This window comes from Dipodomys spectabilis, unplaced genomic scaffold (assembly GCF_019054845.1).
Source record: "Dipodomys spectabilis isolate Male_0828 unplaced genomic scaffold, ASM1905484v1 ptg000165l, whole genome shotgun sequence".
Taxonomy (NCBI): domain Eukaryota; kingdom Metazoa; phylum Chordata; class Mammalia; order Rodentia; family Heteromyidae; genus Dipodomys; species Dipodomys spectabilis.
Window position 1 is genome coordinate 1749300 of NW_024870842.1, and position 27497 is coordinate 1776796.

General features: G+C 43.9%; 1 protein-coding gene across 2 annotated transcripts in view; it reads left to right on the forward strand.

Moving 5' to 3' along the window:
* Window positions 1-8100: 8100 nt before the first annotated feature.
* The window catches only part of Heatr3 (HEAT repeat containing 3), a 38125-nt gene continuing 18728 nt past the window's right edge, over window positions 8101-27497 (forward strand). For both annotated transcript variants that reach the window (XM_042693443.1, XM_042693444.1), the window contains exons 1-7: window positions 8101-8407; window positions 8506-8678; window positions 11584-11671; window positions 13440-13552; window positions 17469-17578; window positions 21049-21189; window positions 23915-24201. In XM_042693443.1, coding sequence (XP_042549377.1) covers window positions 8270-8407; window positions 8506-8678; window positions 11584-11671; window positions 13440-13552; window positions 17469-17578; window positions 21049-21189; window positions 23915-24201 — 1050 coding nt within the window. In that variant the 5' untranslated portion in view covers window positions 8101-8269. The remainder of the gene's footprint in view (window positions 8408-8505; window positions 8679-11583; window positions 11672-13439; window positions 13553-17468; window positions 17579-21048; window positions 21190-23914; window positions 24202-27497) is intronic.

Here is a 27497-nt window from a genome sequence, read left to right on the forward strand (position 1 = left end):
TCTGCCTAGAGTATAAGAAGCTCAAGGCAACACCTAAGCCCTGTGTAAGCCCCCGGACTGGCACTAATAATAATAATAATAATCTTGCTACTTAATACTGTAAGAAATGGTACATGATATTGGGGTACCATGTAGGAATCAACACTACAGAAAGAACTCAGCAAAGTTTACTTTGCAGAAGGGTGTGTCATTAGCCAAAAGAGAGCAGGCAGGCCACTGCCTTTTTATCTCTAATATAGCAGGTCCTGCCCCTCAGATTGGCCAAGCTTGTTCGTAATCTGCTCAAGATTGACCTATTTGAAGAAAGTAGAATATAGTTACATAAAGTAACCACCAAAAGACTTTGAGATAAGAATAGTTCACGAATAATCCCCAAATATACCCTAGCTAGTTTCTTGAAACAGAATAATCGACGAGCCAAGCCACCAGGCCAAACAGGAACTTTTTGTTATTGGTCATGGAGCTTGAACTCTGAGCCTCTGTGTGTGTGTGTGTGTGTGTGTGTGTGTGTGTGTGTGACAGGAACTTTTTGTTATTGGTCATGGAGCTTGAACTCTGAGCCTGTGTGTGTGTGTGTGTGTATGTGTGTGTGTGTGTGTGTGCGTGTGTGTGTGTTGTCTGTCTCCTCTCTCTCTCCTCCCCCTACCTCCAGTCCTGGGGCTTGAACTCTGGGCCTGGGCACTGTCCTTGACTGCTTTTTGCTCAAGGCTAGCACTCTACCACTTGACCCATGTGCCACTTCCAGCTTTTTCTGTGTATGTGATACTGAGGAATTGAACCCAGGGCTTCATGAATGTGAGGCAAGCACTCTACCACTAAACCACATTCCCAGCCCATGAGCTCTCTTTTTCTCGAGGCTAGTATTCTACCACTTGTGCTACAGTTCCAGTTCCAGTTTTTTAGTGGTTAATTGGAGACTTCTCATGGAATTTCCTGCCGGGGCTAGCTTTGAACCATGATCCTTGGATCTCTTGAGTAGCTAGACCCCAACACCCAGCTCAAAACAGGAACTCCTCCCCCACCAGCTCCCCTCCCACCCCAGTCCTGGGGCTTGAACTCAGGGTCTAGGCTCTGTCCCTGAGCCTCTCTGCTCAAAGTTAGTACTCTACACTTGAGCCACAGTGCCACTTATGAGGTACCCAGGGCTTCATGCATGCTAGGCAAGCACTCTACCACTAAGCCACATTCCCAGCCCAGGAACTTTTTTTTTTTTTTGCCAGTCCTGGGGCTTGCACTCAGGGCCTAGGCAGTGTCCCTGAGTCTGAAACCTCCAAAACTGTGAGCCAAAATAAACCTTTCCTTTGTAGGGGCTGGGAAGGTGGCTCAGTGGTAAAGCGCCTGCCTTTCATGCCTGAGGCCCTGGGTTTGATTCCTCAGCACCACATAAGCAAAAAGAAAAAAGCCGGAAGCTAGCTTTGAGCTGAAGAGCTGAGGGACAGCGCCCAGGCCCAGAGTTCAGGGCCCATGACCGGACCCAAAAAAAACAAAACACCTTTCCTTTGTATAGCCACAGTACTGTATCACACCTAAAACAATTTCATATTATCAAAATTCAGAGCTGGATGCTGGTGGCTCATGCCTGTAATCCTAACTACTCAGGAGACTGAGATCTAAGGATGGCAGTTCAAAGCCAGCCTGGGCAGAAAAGACTCTTATCTCCAACTAATTACACACACACACACAAAGCCAGAAGCAGAACTGTAGCTCAGGTGGTAGAGCACTAGCCTGGAGGTGAAAAAGCTCAGGGATAGCTTCTAGGACTGGCCAAATTAAATAAATCTGGCTCCCTCTTTTTTGTATTTTTGTGGAGGGAAAGTCCTGCTCATAGCAGGACCTTGTATATACTACGCATATGCTCCATGACCTTGTTTAAATGTATGGAAAAATATTGATAGGTAAAAGTGTCAAACATTTTAGAAAAAGTAATGACAAATGGGAAACTAGAATAGTGGAGAAAGGCAATTAACTTCAGGAAAAACAGGGTTGTCAGAGAGTAACTGGAGTTAGTGTTCAACAGTGAGCGGAAACTTAGACCATGACTGTTGATTTAATCAGGACTGTGCTTTGCACTGTAGTGCTAGTTACACAGAGGCTGGAGAAGGAGGATTGCTTGAGCAGGAGGTCCAAATGAGCCTGGGCAGGAAAGTGGTGCCTGGTCTCCAAAACCAAAATAAACGGGGCTGGGAAGGTGGATCAGGGGTAGAGTGTTTGCCTTACATACATGAGGTCCTGGGTTTGATTCCTCAACACCACATAAGCAGAAAAAGCCTGAAGTGGTGCTTTGGCTCAAGTGGTAGAGCACTAGCCTTGAGCTGAAGAGCTGAGGGACAGCACCCAGGCGGCTCAGAGTTCAAGCCCCATGACTTGACCAAAAAACAAACAAACAACCACCACCAACAACAAAATTATTTAGAAATTTAAAAAATTACAAAAACAGTGAATTGTGGTAGAATTATGTTGGAGACAGGATATTGGAGAATTCATCTGATGCTGGCCACTTAGAGCAGTGGAAAGATAATTTCTGGATACTGCTGTCAAGGATTAACCAGTCAAAAGTTTGTGGAGAGGGACTGGGAACCCTTTTCCTTTAAGAACTTTTCATTATGTATCTGCAGGAAATAGTTTTTCTGGTGCGGTAACTAAGTATGAGTTTGTTAGATGAATTGTGTGTGTGTGTGTGTGTGTGTGTGTGTGTGTGTGCAGGTGTGTGTGTGATATGTGTGTATGCTGGTCCTAGGGCTTGAACTCAGAGCCTAGGTGCTGTCCCTGAGCTTTTCTTTTTTTTTTTCTCAAAGCTAGTACTCTACCACTTGAATCACAACTCCACTTTTGGCTTTTTGGTGATTAATTGGAAATGAGCAGATGTAATTTCCTGCCCAGTCCAGCTTCAAACTGTGATCCTCAGGTCTTAGCCTCCTTAGTACTAGGATTACAGGCTTGAACCACCAGCGCCTCACTGGATTATTTTACAAGTGAATACATGGGTGTACAGCACCAATTGCCCAATTTTGGTGTGCCATTCTTTTTTTTTTTTTGCCAGTCTTGGGGCTTGAACTCAGGGCCTGGGTGTTGTCCCTGAGCTTCTGTTGCTCAAGGCTAGCACTCTACCACTTGAGCCACAGAGCCACATCTGGCTTTTTCTGTGTATGTGATACTGAATGGAACCCGGGGCTTCATGCATGCTAGGCAAGCACTCTACCACGAAGCCGCATTTCCAGCCCTCGGTGTCCTATTCTTGCATACGTTTTCTATTCTCCTTTACCTGGTGTTACCTAGTAAATTTCCTCAATTTTCTAGCTCTTAGGTAACTCACTATTGCAGACATTACAATCAAGCTCTGGAGCATGACTATGTAGCTTAAATCCTGTCTTTGTCTTTACAAATCTTGAACTCTCAAACAAGTCACTTAACTCCTCTGTGCCTCCATTTCCTTATCTCCAACGTTACCTGGAATTGTTGGTGGAGTCAGGAGATTATGACCTGCAAAACTGTCAGAATAATACCTGGCATGTGAGAGGACCTTAATGCAAACTCTCAGAGTGCTTACTCTCCAAATGGAGAATGGAGCCTATAATAATTATCAATGAATTTGATCAAAACAGGTTTTGTGGGCTTTAAAAAAAAATAAGCTTTGAGGCTGAGGATGTAGCTAAGTGGTAGAACACTTGCCTAGTATGCAAGACATGCCAATCTTGGTTGTCAACTTGATTGGATTCACAGATAAGAGATAGTGAAGTGTCTCATGGATGTTTTCAGAGACAAATAGATCTGGATGGATTTTAGCATTTGAAAAGACTATTGGGAGGTAGTAGACCTATAGAAGGGAAGGTAGAACCTGGTCACTTAATGTAGGGCCATCTGAGACAGAGGGCAGTAACCATGTAGAGGGAGTGGACAGTCCAAGGACTGTAACTCAGCTAAGTGCCAGACAGTGATCATTTAAAGACTGGCAATGGCTCCTGCCCTTCAAGAAGCTCTCAGACTAGAGCAGGTAACCCAAATGCCTACCATTTCCTGCTCCCTTCCTGTGCTGGGGATAGAGCCCAAGGCCTTACACTTGCTAGGTATCTTTGATAACAATTCATGGGCACACAAAGTACATGGAAAGACCAGGGGTGGGAGGTGTGTCTGTCTGGTCAGCAGGTAGGGTGAATACAAGAAGCAGGCCCCATGTTTTGGTCATCTGTTTAGGCTAGATCATCTGTAAGTCCCACAAGCCCCTATAACACAGAGGAGCTGTAAGTAGATCTAACACTGTGTCTTGGGAACGTGGGGACATTGGATGGGGGGGAGGGTGTTCAAGCTTGCTGAGCTCTCCAGTTCTATAAGTCAAAGGCAAATCCTCTGAGAGTCCAGGTGAAGCTAAGATGGCACCCTGAGCTGGAGAATTGTTGGAAACACATATCAGAGTGCAGTGGCCATTTAATGTACATTTTACACAAACATTCAAGCTGGATTCCACAACTATCTAGGACTGTCAAAGATTTTATTGATCAGACTGTCAATACTTATTGCTCAGAGGATATGCTAAGAAAGTTACAGTACCAAAATGTGAAGGGATACGACAGACATCTAGGAGAAGAATTAGCTTCTATTTTTAAATAATTCCTTGGGCCGATTAAGTGATGACAAGATACCAAACTCATCTTAAGATCTCTTTGCAGTTCAAATATTCTCTTAGATAGTGCTGATGGCCCATGCTTGTAATCCTATCTACTTGGGAGACAGATTAGGAAGATAGAGGTTCAAGGCCAACTCTGGGCAAAAAAAGTTTTTGAGATTCCTCAACCAGTAGGTAGGCATGGTCACTTACACTTGTCAACCCAGCTATAGCAAGAAATGAAAAAATAAGCAATTGTGGCCCAGGCAAGTGCCAGTAAAGAAGGGAGATCCTATCTCAAAAATAACCAAGGCAGCTGGGTGCTGGTGGCTCACGCCTGTAATCCTAGCTACTCAGGAGGCTGAGATCTGAGGATCGCAGTTCAAAGCTAGCCTGGGCAGAAACGTCTATGAGACTCTTGTATACAATAAGCCGCTCAGAAAACTGGAAGTGGTGCTGTGGCTCAAGTGGTAGAGCACCAGCCTTGAGCTGAAGAGCTCAGGGACAGCACGCAGGCCCAGAGTTCAAGTCCCACAACCAAAAAAAAAAGTCATAAAAGAGCAAGAAGCATACCTTCTCAACAGCAGAGCACCTGCTTAGCAAGTACCAGGCTCTGGGTTCAACTCTCCCTTCCCCCAAATAAATTCTCGTGCCAAAAAGATCTATAGGAAAAAATGGTTAGATAATCATTGTTTTGATGTTTTTAAATGGCTGAGGTTGAACCTCAGTGATAAAGAACATGCCTACAAGTATCCCGGAGGCCCTAGCATCATGAATAAATAAATAGAAAATGACTGCAGGATTAGACTGCTTAAAGGTCATTGGGCTTCTTCTAAAACTTAATCCCCCATAGGTAGCTGGATACCTGCTGAACTCATTCAATAGTCTTATCATTCATTTTCAAAAAGATGTTAATCTCTCACTGAAGAAAGTAACAATGATAACAGATCACAAGGTTCTGCACTAGCTACAATGTTTTTATTTATTTTGATTTTTTAAAGATTGTAGTTTTTTTTTTAAAGATTGCAATTTTCAGTTCACAGCAGAATTGAGAGGAAGAAGGTGCAGAGATGTCCCATATACCTCCTTAACTCCCACCCACACACACATACATAGCCTGACCAATTGTCAATGCCACTCAACCTCTTGTCACCCAGAGTCTGTGGTTTGCATTCGAGCTCACTTTGGGTCATTTAGTCATTTCACAGCACTGAAATCTGGGTCATCTAAGTTTGTTTCTTTGTTTTTGAAACAGGTCTTGCTATTTCGCCTGGGTTGGCTATAATCCTTCTGCATCCTCCTTCCAATCAGAAAAGTTTCTTAACTATTGTCTTGCTTATTTTCACAATGAAATAGCAAAAGATTTTTGTTGTTGTTGGTCCCAGGGCTTGAACTCAGGGTCTGGGTGCTGTTCCTGAGCTCTTTTTGCTCAAGGCTAGTGCTCTACCAGTTTGAGCCACAGCATCACTTCCAGTTTTGTGGTGGTTAATTGGAGATAAGAGTCTTACAGACTTTCCTGCCTGGGTTGGCTTTGAACCATGATTCTCAGTTATCAGTCTCCTGAGTAGCTAGGATTACAATCATGGAGCCACCAGCACCAGCAAAAGATCTGTTTTTATTTCAGTGATTCCATCTAGATGGCATGCCTTATTCCTTCCTGATCATGTTTGGTCATGTGACATGCTAGTGTCATTTGTGTCTTTATACACAGATGGGTTCAACTGGGGAAGCTAGCAAAATTGTGTTAGTACATACAGAAACTGAGAATTACAACTGAATTTTGAACTAAGTGTTTGAAACAAGGAACAAGGTTTGTGCTGTCTCAGGAGAGAACTGTCCCGGATTATAAAGTCAGAGGAGGCATCTATGAAGGAGTAACACATGTGCACTAACTAGTTCATGGATGTAGGGTATGGGGCATAGACATGACTAAAGAATAGGGTGCCAGGGGCTGGGAAGGTGGCTCAGCGGTAGAGTGCTTGCCTTGCAAGCATGAGGCCCTGGGTTCGATTCCTCAGCACCACATAAACAGAAAAAGCCGGATTTGGCGCTGTGGCTCCAGTGGTAGAGCGCTAGCCTTGAGCTGAAGAGCTGAGGGACAGCGCCCAGACCCAGAGTTCAGGCCCCATGACTGGCAAAAAAAAAAAAAAAAGAATAGGGTGCCAGTGGTTCATACCTGTAATCTTAGCTACTCAAAAGGCTGAGATCTGAGGATCAATTTGAAAGCCAGCCTGAGCAGGAAAGTTTATGAGACTCTTATCTCCAATTAACCACCAAAAAGCCAGAAATGGAGCTGTGGCTCAAAGTCTATAGAGAACTAAAAAAAAAAAAAAAAAAGCAACAAAACAAGACCAAAAACCTCAGGGTCATGCTCAGGCTCTGGGTTCAAACCCCAGGACAGGCACCGAAAAAAAAAAAAAAACAGTAGGGCTAAGGGGTGAAGTGAGACGAAACAACCCAGGTAAGTTTTTTTTGTTGTTGTTGTTGTTGTTTTTCCGGTGGTGTGTCTTGAACTCTGCGTCTGTCCCTGAGCTCTTCAGCTCAAGGCTAGCGCTCTACCACTTGAGCCACAGCGCCACTTCCGGTTTTCTGAGTGGTTTATTGGAGATAAGAGTCTCCTGGACTTTCCTGCTTGGGCTGACTTTGAACTGTGTCCTTTGATCTCACCTTCTGAATAGTAAGGATTACCCAGGTAAGACTTTGACCTATGTCCTTAAGAGAAAAATCTTTTTTTTTTTTTTGGGGGGGGGGGGGGGTCCGGTCGTGGGGCCTGAACTCTGGGCCTGGGCGCTGTCCCTCAGCTCTTCAGCTCAAGGCTAGCGCTCTACCACTTGAGCCACAGCGCCACTTCCGGCTGTTTTCTTTTTGCTTATGTGGTGCTGAGGAATCGAACCCAGGGCCTCATGCATGCAAGGCAAGCACTCTACCACTGAGCCACCTTCCCAGCCCTAAGCAAGAGTTTCTAAGGAGAAAGGTGAAGGGATCCTCGCCTGTTTCTAGAGCTAACCAGTCAGTCCTCTACCAGCTGAAGCATGTCCCCAGTCCAAGTGGAGATTTTGAAAACATGGAAATGGGAAGGCCAATGGGCCATGTCGTAAAGTCAAAGGATTACATTCGCTCAGAATAGGGATATGGCAGAAGATGTGTGGCTAGATAAGAGGGACCTAGAAAATGAAAGCCCCCAGCATATATTTGGTGACTCCAAGGTGTCTTAATATCTACAGCTGGTCTTCCTGGAAAAGCCCAGGCTCTTGTAGGGGTTTTACATCTCTGTGTTTGTTTTCTGAGATATGCTGTAGGAATAGCTGCTTCGATTACTATGAAATAAAACTTGTCTTCATTCCAGGACTGACTTAGCAGCTATGCATTAATTGGATGGAGGCGGGACCAGCACGACTTTTCCCAGGAAGAGCCACAAAACCCCGCCCCCGCCCTGAATGTCCCCGCCCCGCTCATGTCGCCTTTCACGCATGCGTACATCCCGCACAGCCTCTCGCGCTGCGGACACACCGTGCGCGTGCGCGCTGCTCCTCCCAGTGCGCCCCGGCGGCCGGCAGGCACGGATAGGCTAACTTTAAATCCCTTTGGCAGGAAGACGTCGGAACCAACTGGGCAGTCTCAACCACCTACTGGTGCTTGTCCCTTTAAATCCCCTCCACCTACGTGGCCATGGGCAAGAGCCGGACCAAGCGCTTCAAGCGACCTCAGTTCTCCCCTACCGGCAGCTGTCAGGCCGAGGCTGCGGGAGCCGCGAATGGGACCGAAAACGAGGAGGACGACGAGCCGGCGGCCGAGCTGCTGGAAAAGGTGAAACCCGAGTTCCGCCGCGTCTGGGCCCCGGGGGCGGGCGTGTCTGTGGCGCGCATGCGCACGGCCTGACTCTGACACCTCTCCTGTCTCCGCAGCTCCAGCACCCGAGCGCTGAGGTCCGCGAGTGCGCTTGCGCGGGGCTGGCCCGCTTGGTGCAGCAGCGGCCGGCGCTGCCCAGCCTTGCTCGCCGCGATGCTGTACGCCAGCTCGGGCCGCTGCTGCTCGACCCCAGCCTGGCGGTCAGGGAGACGGCGGCCGGCGCGCTGAGGTGAACAGGGAGAGGGTCTGGGGTGGTACCCATGGTGAGCGTCCCCGGGCCTGGGGCTCAGCCAGGAGCACACACCCTGCTGCACTCAGTGCATTAGGAAGTTGGAAACCCTGCCTGGGCTCCCGGGTCTGAAGGAGGGGGGTGAGGTCAGGCTTCAGGGCGCCCCAGGGCCCGCACACCACATGCATTCCGCCGCTCCTCCTGGCTGCATCCCTCTTGCTAAGACATCTGCCCCCAAACCTGGCAGCACTTTTCTCCCTCCTCAAAAGTCCTCCATAAGATCCCCTGCCTAGGTGGATGAACTCCCCTGCCTGTGTACCAGGTAATGCCCCCAAATGCAGGGGTTTTGATCAGTTGTCGGGTCGTTCCACAAGAAAGACGGTGAGGGAAGTTTAAAATGTGTGCTCACCAGATGGCCTTTGTGAACCAAGACCTTGCAGGAGGGTATCAAGGCAGGGACAGGAGTAGAGCATTCCCCTCAGAGGAGACAGCACTAATGCTGCTTGGCCAGGATAGAGAACAGAACTGCTAGTGTGGCTGCAGGGAGTAAGATGAGAAATTACAGGAGGTGAAGTTGGGAGACAGACCCTGTCCATGGGTGTCCCTGGAAGACTGCGTCAAGCTGCCGAGCCAGGTGAGATCACTGAGAGGAGGCTGGGTGCAAAAATAGGGACTGTAAGAGGAAGCAATGGTAGAATAACTTCTACTATTTTGGTACTTTTCACTGCTCTGTCTACATGTATTATTTATGTTTTAGTCATTGACTTAGCAAATGCTATCAAGTGCCTTGGATGAACTGCCAGTGAACTAGGTTCTGGGCTTAGGTAGTAAAGAAGACAGACAACATTTTTGTTCTTGATGGAACTTTGTGTGTGTGTGTGTGTGTGTGTGTGTGTGTATGCACACATGCATGCACATGCACTGGTCCTGGAGTGTGAATTCAGCCTGGGTGCTATCCCTGAGGGTTTTTTGTTTGATGTTTGTTTTTGCTACAGGCTAGCACTTGAGCCATACCTCTACTTCCAGCTTTTTGGTGGTTAACTGGAAATAAGAGTCTCACACACTTTCTTGCCCTGGCTGCCTTCAAACCTCAATCCTCGAATCTCAGCTTCCTGAGTGGCTAGGATTACAGGTGTGAACTTCCAGTGCCTGCCTGATGAATCTTTCAAAACAATTTTTTTTGTGCTGGTCCTGGGGCTTGAACTCACAGCCTGGGTGCTATCCTTTGCATTTTTGCCCAAGACTAGTGTTGTACTACTTGAGCCACAGTTCCACTTCTGTCGTTTTAGCTGGTTAATTGGAGATAAAGTCTCACAGACTTTTCTTCCCAGACTAGCTTCAAACTGTAATCCTCAGATCTCAACCTCCTTAGTAGCTAGGGTTGATTACAAGTGGGAGCCATCAGTGCATGACTCTTTCAAGGAATTTTTGGTTTGTTTTTTGTGCCAGTCCTGGGGCTTGAACTCAGGTCCTGGGTGATATCTCTAAGCTTTTTTACTCAAGGCTAACTATCACTTGAGCCACAGATCCACTTGCACCAGTCCTGGGGCTTTAACTCAGGGCCTGGGTGCTGTCCCTGAGCTGTTTTGTTGTTGTTGTTGGTCGTGGGGCCTGAACTCTGGGCCTGGGCACTGTCCCTCAGCTCTTCAGCTCAAGGCTAGTGCTCTACCACTTGAGCCAAAGCACGACTTCCGGCTTTTTTTCTGCTTATGTGGTGCTGAGGAATTGAACCTAGGGCCTCGTGTATGCAAGGTAAGCATTCTACCACTGAGCCAGCTTCCCAGCCCCTATCCCTGAGCTTTTTTACTCAAGTCTAGTTCTCTATCATTTGAGCCACAGATCTTCTTTCAGCTTTTTGGGTGGTTTCTTGGAGTTCAGAGTTTCATGGGCTTTCCTGTCCATGAGAGGCTGGCTTTAAGCCATGATCCTCAGATCTCAGCCTCCTGAGTAGTTAGGGTTACAGGCATGAGCCACCAGTGCCTGGCCCTTTGATGAATCTTAGTTTGTTGATGGAGATGAACATTATCCAAGTTTCTAGTTACAACCAGTGACAATTACAGAGAGTGTAACTGTAGGGGTCCAAAGAAGAAAACCTTGAGCAAATAATGTTTGATGTAAGATTTAAAGATAAATGGAGATTGCCCATCGATAGAGGACAATCAACATGCATCTTTCCCTCGGGCAGAAACAGCATGTAAACCTCTCCCCCTAAACATACACAGAGTAGGAGGTCCTGAGAGATTGTTGAGGCATCTTCTGACTTCTTCCCATATTCTCTGTCTGGCACAGTGTTGTGCACTCAGAAAGCAAGTGGTATCTTTCCAATTAAGATTAAGTTTAGCCAGGCACTGATGGCTCACACTTAAAATCCCAGCTTCTTAAGAGGCTGAGAGATCTGAGGATTGAGGTTCAAAATCAACCCAGGCAGACAAATCTGAGAGACTCGTCTCCAATTAACCAACAAAACCAGAAGATGAGGTCTGGCCCAAGTGGTATAGTGCCAGCCTTGAGAGAAAAAGCTAAGCGAGAGCAGGTATCAGCACAAAAATTTTTTTAAATTCAATGAACTTTAGCCAGGCGATGCCACTCCCAATAGTCTCACCATAGTCCTTGCTGCCCTTGCACTTGATTCCAAGAAATGTTCACTCCATAAAGGTATAATATATCCATATTATGTGCAAAGTCTCCCCAGCCCCCTTCTGTAGCCTTGCATCTGTGTGCTGCCCCAGATGCAAAACTAAGTTGTTCCGTTACAAAGGCATTTATGTACCTCCTGTCCATTGAGGACCAGAACAGGTAGGAACAGTGAGTTTGATCCTGCCGTGTGTCAGTAGGATAGCAGCCCCAGATTGGAAAATCTTAAGTGTGAGTGGGAAGTAAATCCTATTTTAAATGCCTTGTGTAGAAATCTCAGCGCTTGTGGAGGTTTTGAAGTTTGTGATGACATGGTGACTAAAGACATCATGACTCCCCTGGTGGCTCTGCTAAAAGAGGTACGTAGTTTCTTATGTGTCTCGATGGCGGCTTCCGCACGTAGCTTGTAAGAGACAAACTTAACAGCTTGTCTGCCATTTCCTCCCTTCCCTTTCATCCCTCTCTTCTCTTCCTTTCTTCCTTTCTTTGCTTCCTGACTTTGGTGTTAGCTATTTTGTCTTCCTTGGATTCATCTGGGAACCTCACTCATCTCGGAAGCCTTGATATTCTTCCCATTGACGCCCCTTGTTATTTTGTCTCCACAACCTTTATCTATGTGAAATTTAGAAAAGACCTATCTGCAACTCTCTGCCCTCACTCATTTAGACTTTCAACTTCCTGCAATAAATATAATTCGTATTTGTTGATGGCTTACTTATGTACCAGATACAGTTTTTATATTGTGCATAGTTAAGTTAGTCCTCATTGCAATCCTTTTGTTGTTGTTGTTTTTCTCTCTGTTACTTCTGGTAATTGAGCCCAGGGCCTCATGCATGCTAGCCAAGCACTCAGACCAAATCTGTTATTCCCATTTAATAGATGACAAAGCCAGAGCATGGCATTCCAATCTTATTGTGAAGATTATGTTTATTGGGGCTGGGAAGGTGGCTCAGTGGTAGAGCGCTTGCCTTGCATGCATGAGGCCCTGGGTTTGATTCCTCAGCACCACATAAGCAGAAAAAAAAAAAGCCGGAAGTGGCGCTGTGGCTCAGGTGGTAGAGCGCTAGCCTTGAGCTGAAGAGCTGAGGGACAGAGCCCAGGCCCAGAGTTCAGGCCCCACGACCGGACCCCCCCCCCCAAAAAAAAGAAAGAAAAAGAAAAAGATTATGTTTATTGGGGGCGGGCGGGGGTGTTTGCCAGTCCTGGGACTTGAAATCAAGACCTGGGTTCTATCCCTGAGCTTCTTTTGCTCAAGGCTGTCACTCTTGCTATTCGAGCCACAGCTCCACATCTGGCTTTTTAAATTTGTTTTCTTAGTAATTTATTGGAGTATCTCACAGACTTGATTGCCCAGGCTAACTTTGAACCATGATCCTCAGATTGCAGCCTCCTGAATAGCTAGGATTAAAGGCATGGGCTGCTAGTTTATGTTGTGTTTTTGCTGAATGGAGTGGTGTATACTTGTAATCACTGTATTTGGGAGGCAGAGGCAGGAAGATTGAGAGATGAAGTCAGACTGGATTACATAGTGAGTTTTAGGCCAGCCCTTCAGCCTGGCCCAGTATTCTACATTGAAGGGTACGTTCCACTTAAGGCTGTATACAGCATATCCAGTTCTATATGAGGGATCAGTCCTATTTCCTTTAGAGCAGTGATCCTTAACTAAGATCAGTTTTGTCCTACTTTGCCTCCCAGTGCCTCAGATTCCTATTTGTATCTGGAGATTCAGGGTAATAGTTGATCCACTTCTTAAGTGTAATGTGGAATTAAATGACTTAATATATGTAAAGTATTTAGAATATTGCTTTAGGGTGTGCTGTGTAGATGTTAACTGACATTTCTTTGCCTTTCATTTTAAATTACATAAGGTAAATGCTTTGTGTTGTACTTTCATTTAAAATGTAAAATGGGTTGTATATTGAATTTGTGCAAGGACTTGGGGGCTTCTCTTGTCTGTGCTTGCAAAAGGATGCCTAGCTGTGGAAATTGAGCTTAGGAGAATTTGATAGGCTGGCTAACCACAGTAATTTCGGATGTTTAGTTTCTGTGATACTTTACTATATCATTAGCTTTTTATGTTTAATTATTCTTTTGAATCATGGTGCTAATCATGGTATTTGGTTGCAGTGTGGTGCTGGACTAGATTCAAATGAGATGTCTCCACAGGAGAACAAAGATCAGAACAGAAACTCTGTTGAGAACATAGCCAATGAGGCTGTGAACGTGCTGTGGAATATATGGTAAGCTGTTCTCAGAATGCAGCCCCCTGCTGCATCCTGCTAAGCTGTGAAGGAGCTTCTGTTCCCCTGGCTAGGCCTAAACCTATGACATAATAATGGGTAGGAGGTAGTGTCAAGTGGCCTGAGACCCATCCTCCTTTCAGCCCTTCTAGCTTCACAGCATCCTTTTCATTTTACATCTCTTCCCTCTCGTTACTGCTGCTGACAGAAAATAAGAGGAATCATGACCTTCAGTGCTTGCTTTCCCCCTTTGTCCATCAGGTCCTGTGTAGCCCAGCAGCACTTATTGAGCTAGTGGGCCCAATATGGACCTGCTTTTGGGTGGACTGAGAATAGGACCACCAACCATGACTGTGTTGTATTCCTCTGTCCTGGCAATGCTTATATGAGGGGTTAGAATGCGCTCCAGTGATCTGATATGAAGAAGGCCACTTTCTTCCATTCCATGATTGCAGTCCTTGATCCAGGAGGGGGGGAGGGGGGCGCAGAACGGGCTAGACCAGCTGCTGGGCATGGAAATGGCTAAGAACACCTGGACTTCTGTTTTATGTCCCTAATGATGGCAGGCCATTGTCATAGTTCCTTATTCAGCCAGCAGTGATTATAACACTGACCTCAAAAGCCAAGGTGTTTTTTAAAATACTAGATTAAATTGGCTTCTGAAAAGCTGGACTTCCGTTTAAACTAGTGAATACATTCAACAACAAGCATTGCAAGATCCGATTGGACAAAACTTTCTTTCTTTTTTCTTTCTTTTTTTTTGCCAGTCCTGGGGCTTGAATTCTGGGCCTGGGCACTGTCCTTGAGCTTCTTTAGCTCAAGGCTAGCACTCCACCACTTGAGCCACAGTACCACTTCTGGCTTTTTCTGTGTATATGGTACTGTGGAATCGAATCCAGGGCTTCATGCATGCTAGGCAAGCACTGTACCATTAAGCCACATTCCCAACCCAAAACATTTCTCTTTTGTTATGTTTTGATTTGTTGAGACAAAGTCTAGCTTTGTAGCTCATGTTGACCTCAAAATCAAAATCCTCCTGCCATAGTCTCCCAAGTGTTATTGCAGCCTAGCTATTAGAGCAAACTGATGATTGTTGTTTGTTTATTTATTTATTTAGTGGGTCATGGGGCCTGCACTCTGGGCCTGGGTGCTGTCCCTCAGCTCTTCAGCTCAAGAGTAGTGCTCTACCAGTTGAGCCACAGCACTACTTCCAGCTTTTTCTGCTTATGTGGTGCTGAGGAATCGAACCCAGGGCCTCATGCATGCAAGGCAAGCACTCTACCACTGAGCCATCTTCCCAGCCCATGAATGCTGTTTTTCTGTGCACCAGGGAAAGTCCTTTTTTCTTCTCTTTTCGTTTTTTTTTTTTGCTTTTATTTTCTGGTGATACTTTTTTTTTCTGATGCTGGGGACTCATGCATACTAATCACATTCTCATATCTATCCCCTATAACTGTTTTGAATTGAAAATTCTTTTTAAAATGTCTTTAATGCCAGGTGCTAGTGGCTCATGCCTGTAGCTGCTCAGGTGACTTAGATCAGAAGATCATAATTCAGAGCCATCCCAGGCAGGAAAGTCCTTGAGACATTTCTCTCCAATTAACCACCAAAAATCTGGAAATGGAGCTGGGGCTCAAGTGGTAGAATGCTAGCCTTGGCCACAAAAGCTTAGGGACAGATCCTAGCTCCTGAGTTCACACACACACACACACACACACACACACACACACACACACACACACACACACACACACACACACACACACACACACACACACACACACACACACACACACACACACACACACACACACACACACACACACACACTTCCTGGGTTCCTTTGATAAATATTAACCCTACCTACTTGAGAGGGTAAGGTTGGATGGGTCACAGTTCAAGGTCAACCCAGGCAGAAAAGTTCCATGAGTCCCCATCCCAACAGATGGCTGAGTGCAGTGGTGTGTACTTGTTATCCTAGCTATCCTAACCCTAAAGTGAGCAGATCGAAGTCCTGTCATGCACATGGGCAGCAAGAGAGACCCTATCTTAAAAGCAACAGCACAGGAAGATTGCAGTTCAAGGCCAACCTAGGCAAAAAAGTTTGAGAGATTCTGTCTTAACCCCTGGCTGCTCATAGTGGCACAGGCCTGTCATCCCTAGTGATGCAGGGAAATACAAGTAGGAAAAGCATAGGCTAGGCTGGCTTGGGCATAAAGTGATACCCTACCTTAAAAATAACTATCCAAAAAAGGGCTGGAGGTTTGGCTCAAGTGGTAGAGTTCCTGTTTAGCAAGCAGGAGGCCTTGAGTTCAACCCCCTGGACTACCAAAAGAAAATTATTTTAAAGGAGCCTGAATGAATTTGCAAAGTGATTTCTCTGTCCTAAGTGTCTGTGAGCTCTCTCTCTCTGTAGTTAATAGCCATCATTACTTTAATAGTTTTGTTTCATAGGTTCTATTTCCCATTATCTTCTTGACAATACTTTAGTGCTACAGTAACTTGACAAGTAGCAAACACAGCATTTTTCCATGCATAACATATTTAATAATATTAGGTCTGTTAATGTGCCACATGTGTCTGTGCTATGCATATAGAAGTATCTTTCTCTGTAAATATGGGTAGAATTACAATTAGTTCTTTTCACCTTGTGCTTAGTGTATATGCACATTAGTAGTCGATAGTTTTCAGAATCTTCTATTGAAAAGTACTGATTTTAAAAACAATTATTAGAGTAATGTATTGGCTGCAGATTGCAGCTTCTGCTTGATGAAATAATTGCAGTCTAGAAGGAGTGAATAAATTGCAATTTGCTTTTTAAATGGTATGGAACCTTCTGTCTAAACTTAAACTTCTAATTACTGGGGTATAGTGGAAAGAATAGGCTGGGTCCAGAGAACCTGGGAACTGGACTTGGCTCCACTTCTAACAATATTTGTGACCTTCAGACAGGTCACTTTACCTTTTGGGACATGGATTTTCACATCTGTAAAATGGAGTATTAGATTAAATGATTTCTTTTTTTCTTTTTTTGGTTGATTGTGGGGCCTGAACTCTGGGTTGGACGCGGTCCCTCAGCTCTTCAGCAAGTCTACCACTTGAGCCATAGTGCTACTCCTGGCTTTTTTCTGCTTATGTGGTGCTGAGGAATCAAACCCAGAGCCTTATGCATGCAAGGCAAGCACTCTATCACTGAGCCAACTTCTCAGCCCGATTTTTTTTTTAATATATATATTTTATTGTCTTATAAAGATGCTGTATAGAGGAGTTACAATTACATCAGTCAGGTGATTTCTTGTACATTTCTTGTCAAGCATTGTTACCCCCTCATTTGTTTTTCTACTACTATCCCTTCCCTCCCACCCCACCCCCCCCCAAAGTTGTAAAGTTCATTTCCAACATAGTATCTTGTGAATATCATTGTTGCAATGGTTCATCCAGTTCTAGCCTTCTCCAGTTCTGGAGATACAGAGATGGGGTTGAGAGCGCCACCTAATGGAGGTAAAAATGCAGCCAGTTCTCAAGTACAGTAAGGGTGGGAATTTTATTTTTATTTTTTATTGTTTTTGTCGATCGTGGGGCTTAAATTCTGGGCCTGGGTGCTGTCCCTCAGCTCTTCAGCTCAAGGCTAGCGCTCTACCACTTGAGCCACAGCACCACTTCCAGCTTTTTCTGCTTTTGTGGTGCTGAGGAATCGAACCCAGGGCCTCATGCATACAAGGCAAGCTCTCTACCACTGAGCCACCCCAGTCCCAGGCATTTTATTTTTTAATCTATAAGGACCCCAGAGGTAGGGGTGGGAAGGGCTCCAGTTTGGGCATTTTATAAAGTCAAATTAATTTTTTCATGGATTTCCGTGGTTGATTTAATGTTAAAATGTGAATAGTAAAACTTTTTTTTCCCCCCTTCAATTTAGTGAATGCAGTAGTAAAGCAGTGTCTATATTCAACAAAGAAGGGTGTTTGGAGATTGTGTTAAAGTATTTAAGTAGGTTTCCCACCAATGTTGACCTGGCTATTTCAGTAGGTAAGTGAAGAAAAGGTGATGATTTATTAAATATGTGTAACCTTATTTAAGTTTATTTTCATAGTATATTAATTCTGTAAGAGTAATTTTTTCTGTCTGACTGTATATAAATGCATAGTGTAAGATTTCTATGTGTTCTGAATCTTCAATCAGTGGTTAATACTTTCATCATAATTTTCCTTCGTTTTGCTCAGAAAGGAAAGAAGGCTAATTATGTAAGCATGTGTAGTTTCTACTCTAGAAGCCTTTATTAATTCTTGGAGTTCTCATCTTCATTTACAGCCAAGGTTAAACGGGACCTGAACTTCAGGGTCTTGCAGCACAGTCCTATTGCAAACTCCCAGAGAGACTATGAATTTTTTTTTAGCAGTACTAGGATTTGAACCCCAGGCTTTATATTTGCTGTACAGACATTGTACCACTGAGCAGTCCCTCCAGCCACTTTGCATTGGTTATTTTCGAGATAGGGTCTTTCACGTGCCGGATCCTCAATCTTTCTGCACATCACCATGTCCAGCTTCTTCAGATGGAGTCTCACAGGCTTTTCTGGCTTAGAACCACAGTCCTCCTAATTTCTACCTCCAAAGTTACCCATGTGAGCTACCAGCACCTGGCCTTTTGGTTTTGTTTTGAAAGGAAAAGAAGTAATTGAACTTAGACCTGTGTCCCTTCTGCAAAGCAGAGTTTAAAAGCTTCATCTGCCTTGCCTCCCTTACCTGCTTTCTGTGGGTGCCTAAGCTCAATGGGGAGAGGAGTCAGAAAGCAGAGGATGGGCAGCTCCACAGAGTTCCGAGCATGAGCAGAGAAATGGCTGATGAAAAGCCTTTCTTCTACCATCACAATGCAGGCAGGCAGCACGGTATCCTCCGAGCCAGGAGGAGGCATGTTCCCACCAGTGTCTCTCCGTGCCCTCATGGACACTTCATCACTATCCAGACAGAGAAGGACAAATAACAACAAAGTAATGGAGTAAATGCTAATTAAAAATAAAAAATGAATTTCTCCAATGGAATCTTGGTGGGGTCCGTGTTAGGAATAAATGGGGGTTTCAAAACAGTTTACCTGTTTTCAGGAAATTCACAGGTAATATTCTCAGAGCAGTTTTATTACTATCACAGAATTACATGGAAATTAATTTATAGCTTTTAGAAGAAAAGCTTTTATTTTTGTGCTTTTAATCTTATAGATTTATATATATATTGTGTGTGTGTATGCACAAACACACTGGTGTGTATGCACACCAGTCCTAGTGCTTGAACTTGGGTCCTAAGCCCTGTCATGAGCTTTTTTTGCTCAAGGCTAGTGCTCTGTCACTTGAGCCACAGCTTCACTTAGTGCTTAATTTGAAGTAAGAGTAAGGTAAGCCTCATAGACTTTTTAGCTCAGGCTGAGTTCTACCCTCATTCCTCAGATTTCAGTTTCCTGAGTAGCTAGGATTACAGACCTGAACCATTTGTGCCTGGCTGATTTAGTTTTTTGAACTTCAATGAACTTTTATTTTTTAAACTGTAATGAACTTTTTTCAAAATGGGCCTGAAAAAAGTTTTGTATTATATAATAGTTTTTTCTTTGAGCATTTAGCTAGTTTGTGACTTTTTTCATTTCATTTATTTATTTAGCAAGTCCTGGGGGTTGAACTCAGGGCCTGGACACTATCTCTAAGCTTCTTTTGCTCAAGACTACCACTTTACCACTTGAGCCACAGCACCACTTGTGGCTTTTTCTGTTTATATGGTACTAAAGAATTGAACCTAGGGTTTCATGCATGCTAGGCAAGCACTTTGCCACTAAGCTACACTCCCAGCCTCTTTGTGCTCAGGGCTAGTGCTCTGCCATTTAAGCCACAGCACCACTTCTGTGTGTGTGTGTGTGTGTGTGTGTGTGTGTGTGTGTGTGTGTGTGTGTGTGTGTGTGTGTGTGTTGAATAATTAATTGAAGATTATAGAGCCTCACGGGGACTTTTCTACCTGGTCTGGCTTCAAACTACAATCTTCAGATTTTAGCCTCCTCAGTAGCTAGGATTACGGGCATGAGCCGCTGACACCTGGCTCCCTGAGCTTTTTTACTCAAGACTAGTGCTACTTCCAGTTTTCTGGTAGTCAATTGGAGATAAGAATCTTAGACTTTCCTGCCCTGGCTGGCTTCAAACTGCCATCCTCATCTCTCAGCCTCCTGAGTAGCTAGGATTACAGGCATGAGCCATCAGTGCTGGCTCAAGACTTTTCTTTAAAAACAAATCATTATTTTGTTTCTAAAATTAAGCAAGACCTACATATAGTAAAGTAATCTTAAAAGATTCTACCCTGCATATTATTACAGCTTCTTTTGAGCTTGTGTTTATGGACTCAATCACAGTTTATTTTGCCTTCTTACTAAGTTGAATAGAATCAAAATCTCTTAATGAAAAACAATACTTATGAATGTAAGTTTATGTGTATATATGTGGTTGTTTGTACATTGTATATGGCGATCACATTAGGTCAAGCAGTACTGTGTGTTTGGAAGGAGACAATCCATCCTGAAATTTTTAGACCTAAAAAAGAGAGGAATTTGTATGGAATAAAGACCTCAAAGGTTAGCCAGGCGCCAGTGGCTTACGCCTGTAATCCTTGCTACTCAGAAGGCTGAGATCTGAGGATCTTGGTTCAAAGCCAGCCTGGGCAGGAAAAGTCCGTGAGACTCTTATCTCCAATAAACCACTCAGAAAACTGGAAGTGGTGCTGTGGCTCAAGTGGTAGAGCGCTAGCCTTGAGCTGAAGAGCTGAGGGACAAAACCCAGGCCCAGAGTTCAAGCCCCATAACTGACAAAAAAAAAAAAGACCTCAAAGTGACAAGTTTGGCTTGAACATGTGGTGATGTGTGCATCAGAGGTCTCTCCTCTCAGAACTTTTGTGCAGTGCAGTTGTTTCTTATTTTCCATTGATTATTCCTAGTATATAAATTGGAATCTGTTGTCTTGCTTTAATCAAGGAAGATGCTAAGAGCTAAATGAAACACATGTTTTATGGTATCTTACCCATCTCAGTTTGCTCATATTTTTATGTAACATGATTTTCTTAAATATTGCCTCCCCCCAAAAAAACCTAACATTTAAGACCCTGACATAACCAAGCCAAAAATGCCCCAAACCTAGGGCTTATTCTCACTACAGCAGTCCTTTGACTGTGGCCCCTAGCTGCCCATGATAAGTATGTAAATTGAAGACATGCTGTTATAAATATGGACCTTTAAAATTTCATTTTAGTTCTGTAAAGAATTAGAAACTTGGAAAAGAAAATTAAAAGGTCTTGGCAGCATCAATAGCTTCATTTGTATGTTCCTTCCTTGAAGAACAGCATACACGTCCTGCAAAAGCTACAGGGTCTAAAAAAAGTTATAAACAGGATATACATGTTTTGATAATTTGCATTGGTATAAATTATGCTAGACAGAGTTCATTCGTTCCTCAATATTTGGCTGTTGTCTTTCAGCATACTGTTTGCAGACAGTGACAGAAGATAACCCAGAGCTACTGAAATCTCTCAATGCTACAACATTGCATGGGCTGGAATGTGCCATGCTTTGTCCTGTCAGTTCCATGGAGTACATTCTGTTAAAGACCCTGGTGGCAGGTAAAATCTTGTCAAATGCAAACCTGTGCCATTTCACTAGCTTCAGTTCCTTGTCTCGCCACATCAGGGCTCTCTGCACTTATGTCTGTTCGGAGCTTCTTAGCATTTGACTGTAGATCTCATTCCTGTTATTGCCCATAATCAGGAGGCCTTCTAGAGTAGATTTGTTTTCAGTCTGACAAACTATAGTTGCTTAATAAAGAAATGCTGTGATTAGAATCTCCTTTTATTTACGAGCTAGTGAGTTCCAAAGTTGAGTCTGGGCATCCAAGACATGGCTACTTCCTTTGCCAGGTGTTCCTCATACCCAGATTGTGTTGCTCCAGTATTTGAGCACAAACAGGACATGAACTGACAGTCCGTTGGATCTTAGTAGGGATTTCATACAGTTTTTGTATAGTTTCCTCTTGTTTTTTGACTTTGCAGGTGTTATCTTGAGAATTTTTGTTGTTCTTTAATTGTGGTAAAATGTTTATAACACTGCCATTAGGATCATTTTGAAGTGTGCACTTTGGGGGTGGTATAAAATAAGTACATGTTGGGGCTGGGAAGGTGGCTCAGTGGTAGAGCGCTTGCCTTGCACGCATGAGGCCCTGGGTTCAATTCCTCAGCACCACCTAAGCAAAAAGAAAAAAGCTGGAAGTGGCACTGTGGCTCAAGTGGTAGAGCGCTAGCCTTGAGCTGAAGAGCTAAGGGACAGTGCCCAGGCCCAGAGTTCAGGCCCCATGATCGGACCCCCCCCCCCCAAAAAAAAAAAAAAAAGTACATGTTGTACAATAAAACTTTGGATCTCTTTTTCATCTTGCAAAACTGAAACTGGACCCAGTAAATGATGTTTTTTTCCCCCTAGTTCCTGATAGCCTACATTCTATTATCTGCTTCTGAAGTCAACTGTACATATCTTAGACAAGTAGAATAATTCACAGTTATTTACTGTCACCTTTGGCTCTTGAGGGTAATGCAGCAGTGTTATGGAGTGATGCTGTCAGTCTTTTGGGTATGTGCTAGAGCAGTGGCTTTATTTTGACATCACTTTAAAAAATCTAACTACTTAAGGGTAGCTCCTATTTTAGCTTGATAAGTTAAAGCCACCATCTGTTTGTGCACAGGAGACCTGGGAGTCCGGTACATGCCATTCCACTCTTGGAAGAAGAGAAGCAGCTCAGGTTTAGATGAAAGAAAGCAAGGCAGCTCACTCTGTCATTTTCAGAGAAACTTGATCAGTGTTCTCTGTGTCTATTGATATGCTGAGTATCTGAGAACTATGTTATGCACCAAGGCAGAGAGATGATACTGACTTACACTGGCCTGAACTCTTGACTCTCAACCCTCATACCCCCACAGGCTAAGATTTATGGACAGATAGCACAACACATATCTGTGCAGTGCTTGTGCACACACATGTGTGCGTGCCAGTCCAGGAACTTGAACTCAGGGCCTTAGTGGTGTCCTTTTGTGTTCAAGGCTAGTACTCTACCACTTGAGCTGCAGCTCCACTTCCAGCTTTTTGGTGTTTAATTAGAGATAAGCGTCTTAACACACAGCAGGGTACAGGTGCCTGTAATCGTAGCTACTCAGGAGGCTGAAATCTAAGGATGGCAGTTGGAAGCCCGCCCAGGCAGGAAAATCCATGAAACCCTTACCTCCAATAAACTACTCAAAAAAGCCAGAAGTGGGGCCTGGGAAGGTGGCTCAGTGGTAGAGTGCTTGTCTTGCGTGCATGAGGCCCTGGGTTCAATTCCTCAACACCATTTAAACAGAAAAAGCCAGAAGTGGTGCTATAGCTCAAGTGGTAGAGTACTAGCCTTGAGTGAAAAAGCTCAGGGACAATGCTCAGACCCTGAGTTCAGCCACAAAAAAAAAAGAGTCTCACAGACTTTTTGACATTTCATTAAACCTAAACAAATGCAATGTGATTGAGACATTTATTTTGGGGGGGGGGATCCGATCATGGGGCCTGAACTCTGGGCCTGGGCGCTGTCCCTCAGCTCTTCAGCTCAAGGCTAGCGCTCTACCACTTGAGCCACAGCGCCACTTCCAGCTTTTTTCTTTTTGCTTATGTGGTGTTGAGGAATCGAACCCAGGGCCTCAGGCATGCAAGGCAAGCACTCTACCACTGAGCCACCTTCCCAGCCCCTGGGATTGAGACATTTTGAAATTACCTCTGAGGCTGAAGTTTCTGTGGCAACTATTCTTTTTTTGTTGTTGTTGGTTGTGGGGCTTGAACTCTTGACCTGGGCACTGTCCCTCAGCTCTTAAGCTCAAGGAGGTGAGTGCTCTTCCCCTTGAGCCACAATGCCACTTCCAGTTTTCTGGTGATTTATTGGAGATAAGAGTCTCACAGACTTTCCTGCCCATGCTGGCTTTGAACTGTGATCCTTAGATCTTAGCCTCCTGAGTAGCTAGGATTATAGGCGTGAACCACCAGTGCCCAGCTAAACTGTTCTTTTTTTGGGGGAGCGGGGGGGGGGGGGGGGGTCCAGTCGTGGGGCCTGAACTCTGGGCCTGGCGCTGTCCCTCAGCTCTTCAGCTCAAAGCTAACACTCTACCACTTGAGCCACAGCACCACTTCCATTTTTTTTTTCTGTTTATGTGGTATTGAGGAATCGAACCCAGGGCCTCATGCATGCAAAGCAAGTGCTCTACCACTGAGCCACCTTCCCAGCCCAGCTAAACTGTTCTTAATATAAGGTTTTACAGAGGAGTCCTTTGTCATTTTTCTTAGGCACAGTCTGGAATCTAAAGGACATTATTCCATCCAAGAGTCAGGCAGAGATCATAAATGCCATACTGAAGATCTTATCTGAAGTTTTAGAAGTCGATGCCATGGAAACGGTTATTCAGATGAAGGAGGCTGAGACTCAGCGGATAAAGTTGGCTGCAGAGAGCGAGGAGGTCCTGGAGCATGCTAATGGCATTAATGGCACTGATCTGGTTGAAGATGATGAAATGGAGGAAACTCCTCGAAAGAGAAAAGTTAGAAGAAAGACTTTTATTTCTGATTTACTTCCAGTAAGTCAAATTGATGCTCAGATATGGAATAATAACAGCTGTCTTCTTTCAACAGGTCTCTAGTTTTATAGAAAAGCATTAGCAAAATTGTCTGTAGAAAGAGAATTTCCATGAAAATCAGTGATGCTTTCCTATGGATTCTCATAAAAAGTGAACTCCCATGGAAAGGGGAAAAAAATCTCTTGTTTAAAATTAAATTTTTATATACAGGAACTTTTAAGGATTAGCCAGACCAGTCTTTTTGGAACATGTTAGAAATACCCAGTTATTTTTCTATCTCCACCTTTCACTTCAGCTACACATGGCCTCCCAGACTGTCTTCAAACTAAAAGAACTTGTACTCTGTTCAGATTGTCTCCAACATTCTAATTCTCCTGATTAGCACAGTGATGAGTCAACCTTCATTGACTTAACTACTGCTGAGTATAAGGTCAATGAAGGTTTGACTTATCTGGGGCTGGGATTTAGCGTGGAGGATAAGCAGTTAAGTTCAGGAATCATTTCATCTGAAACAGCAAAGCCTTGGTGTACTTTTCTAGATAGAACTACTACATATGAATAACCAAAGCATTGCCTTTGTGGGGTAACTATAAAATGAAAAGGCTTTCCTGTCCTTGGGTTGTTGACATGAAAATCTTAGTGTCTTCTTTGGGAATACCATGCATTTGAATTCCATGTTTAATTCTTATCTCTTGTGCCTCTGTGTCAGCACAAGCCAAGGGACCATGTTTTACCACTCGATTGTCAGGAGCAAAGGTGGGAATAGCAGCAAGGCTGCATGAACTCTGGGGTTCTAAAACACTGGCAGGCAGTGGGAGAAGGCTATTCTTTGTGACCCTCCTACATCCAACCTGCTCCCCAGGGCTCTTAGAGGGAGTAAATGAAGAGACTCGTGTCCACCAAGGTGAAGGTAGAAGTACATTGTTTAAAAATTATCCATAACTAGCTGTTCTGTAGAGATTTGTTTTCTTACATATTCTTTTAAAATAGAGGGGTTGAAGGTGTACTTAATGATAGAACACATGCTTACCATATTCAAGACTCTGGGTTTGATTGATAGAAGTACACACAGAAAAAAATAATTATTTTGTGATTATAATAATGTGTAGTGTTTTCTCATAGCACAAAATTGGGTTTAAAGTCTTCACTGAGCAGCCTGGATTGTTTTTAACAGTGGAGGGCCCCTTCCCAGCTCCCAGTCACTCTGTTTAATTTCATGTGTTCCCCAGATTTGCTTACTTTGAAGCAAATCTCAGTTGTCATTACATCTCATCTACTTTGATTCTTTGTGTCAATTTAGAATAGCAAGAAGCAAAGCAATGTTCTGAGCAGCAGTTACATAAAGTGGAGGCTAATTCCAGAACCTAAGCCTCTCTTTACACATTTGAAGTAGTGACAGCCTAGCAGCAAGTTTTCCATAAGCTGCAGATACTCTGATAGAGGTTTGTTTAGTCAATAATGACACATGCATAAAGCAAGTAGGAATGGTTTTCTATACATTGTTAGTAGGAATAAATGGAGAACAAATTTAGAGCATGCTAGGCAACATCTATTAAATTAGTAATATGATGTACGGTTCTGGTACTTAAATCCAGGGCCTCAGCATGAACTCTACCACTGAGCTACACCTCCAACTTCCCCCTCTCTTGTTAAAGAGCATAGTTCAAACTTGCAATTAGATTCTTAGACTGATGAAGTAGTTTTCTTGTTTGTTTGAAAATAGAACAGTGAAACCTGTTGGAATTGTTTTAAAAAGAGGGAAGCAGGTAAGAGAGAGGTGAGGTGAGGATACTTTGTATACAGGATACATTGTATCCATGTGTGGAAATGTCACAGTGAAATACATCTGTACACCTACTATATGATAATAAAAATAGCCCAGGACACCCAGGCACAGGTGGCACACCCCTATAATCCTAGCTACACAGGAGGCTGAGATCTAAGAATTGAGATTCAGAGCCAGCTCAGGCAGGAAAGACTGTGAGACTCTTATCTCCACCAAACTACCAAAAAAGCCGAAGTACAGCCGTGGCTCAAGTAATAGAGCACTAGCCTTGAGCAAAAAAAAGTTCAGGGCAGCATCAAGGCCCTGAGTTCAAATCCCAGGACCAGCACAAAAAGATAAATAAAATAAGTCAGGCACTGGTGGTTCACAGCTATAATCCTAGCTACTCAGGAAACTGAGATCTGAGGATTGCGATTCAAAGCCAGCCCAGGTGAGAAAGTCTGTGAGACTCTTATCTACAATTAACCACCAGAAAACTGGAAGTGGTGTTGTGGTTCAAGTGGTAGAGCACTCACCTTGAGCTGAAGATCCAGGGACAGGGCCTAGGCCCAGAGTTCAAGCTCCATGACCAACCAAAATAAATAAATGAATGAATAAAATAATTCCAGGACAGAAAATTTATTGGTAGGATTTTAATGAGCCTAAACATTCTGGAAAGGAAAATGTGTATAAAGCATAGAACCTACCAGTGTATTTTTAACTTTAGCCCCTGTAAGTCTGAGGAAATAAGGACTCATTGCAGTTGGCTGTCCATGAGGGATTGCTTCCTCGGATTCCCTAATGGTCACCTTATAGATAAGAATGTTGGAATGTTCACATCCAGCCAGTGTCCCTCTCCCTATAAGCATCCTCTTAAGCATCCCTGGACTATGTAACTCGTCAGACAAGGAGAGTTTTCTGTTTGCTTGTGGTGCTGGCATTGAGGACTTTAGGTAAGCACTTGCACTGCCCTGTATTCCCCACTTTCCTAACAGTGCAAATGCTATAGAACTGGTTATTACACTGTAATGGCAAGAAAGAGTCTGTGCATGTTCAGGACAGGTGCAGTCCTTTTTCTCCAGGTATTTTTGCTCCTAAGTTGGTTAGCTGGGCATTGTGTCATGTGCCTATGGTCCCAGCTCTTGGAGGCCTGAGGCTGGAGGATCGATCACTTGAGCCCAGAAAGATGAGGACAGCCTGGACAAAGTTGGTTGAATCCATGGTTGCAATACTCACAGTACAGAGAGTTGAATATAATAACACAAATTGGTGGTTCTGTTTAACAAAATGTAATGGGACACCAAAAAGCAATTACAAATGAAATTTAGAAGAAAATGGAGTACATCTTTTTAAGCTGATTCCACTGTTTTGAAATATTGGTGTGAATGTTTCGCTTTTCATAAATAATTTTAAGAATTATGGTCATAAAAATTTATATGACCCATTTGAGGTAGTGTGACAGGATGAGGTTATAAATTGGTATTATATGTTTTCAGAGAAAAGTGTTTCCCACTTCTTTCAGTCTTCAAGA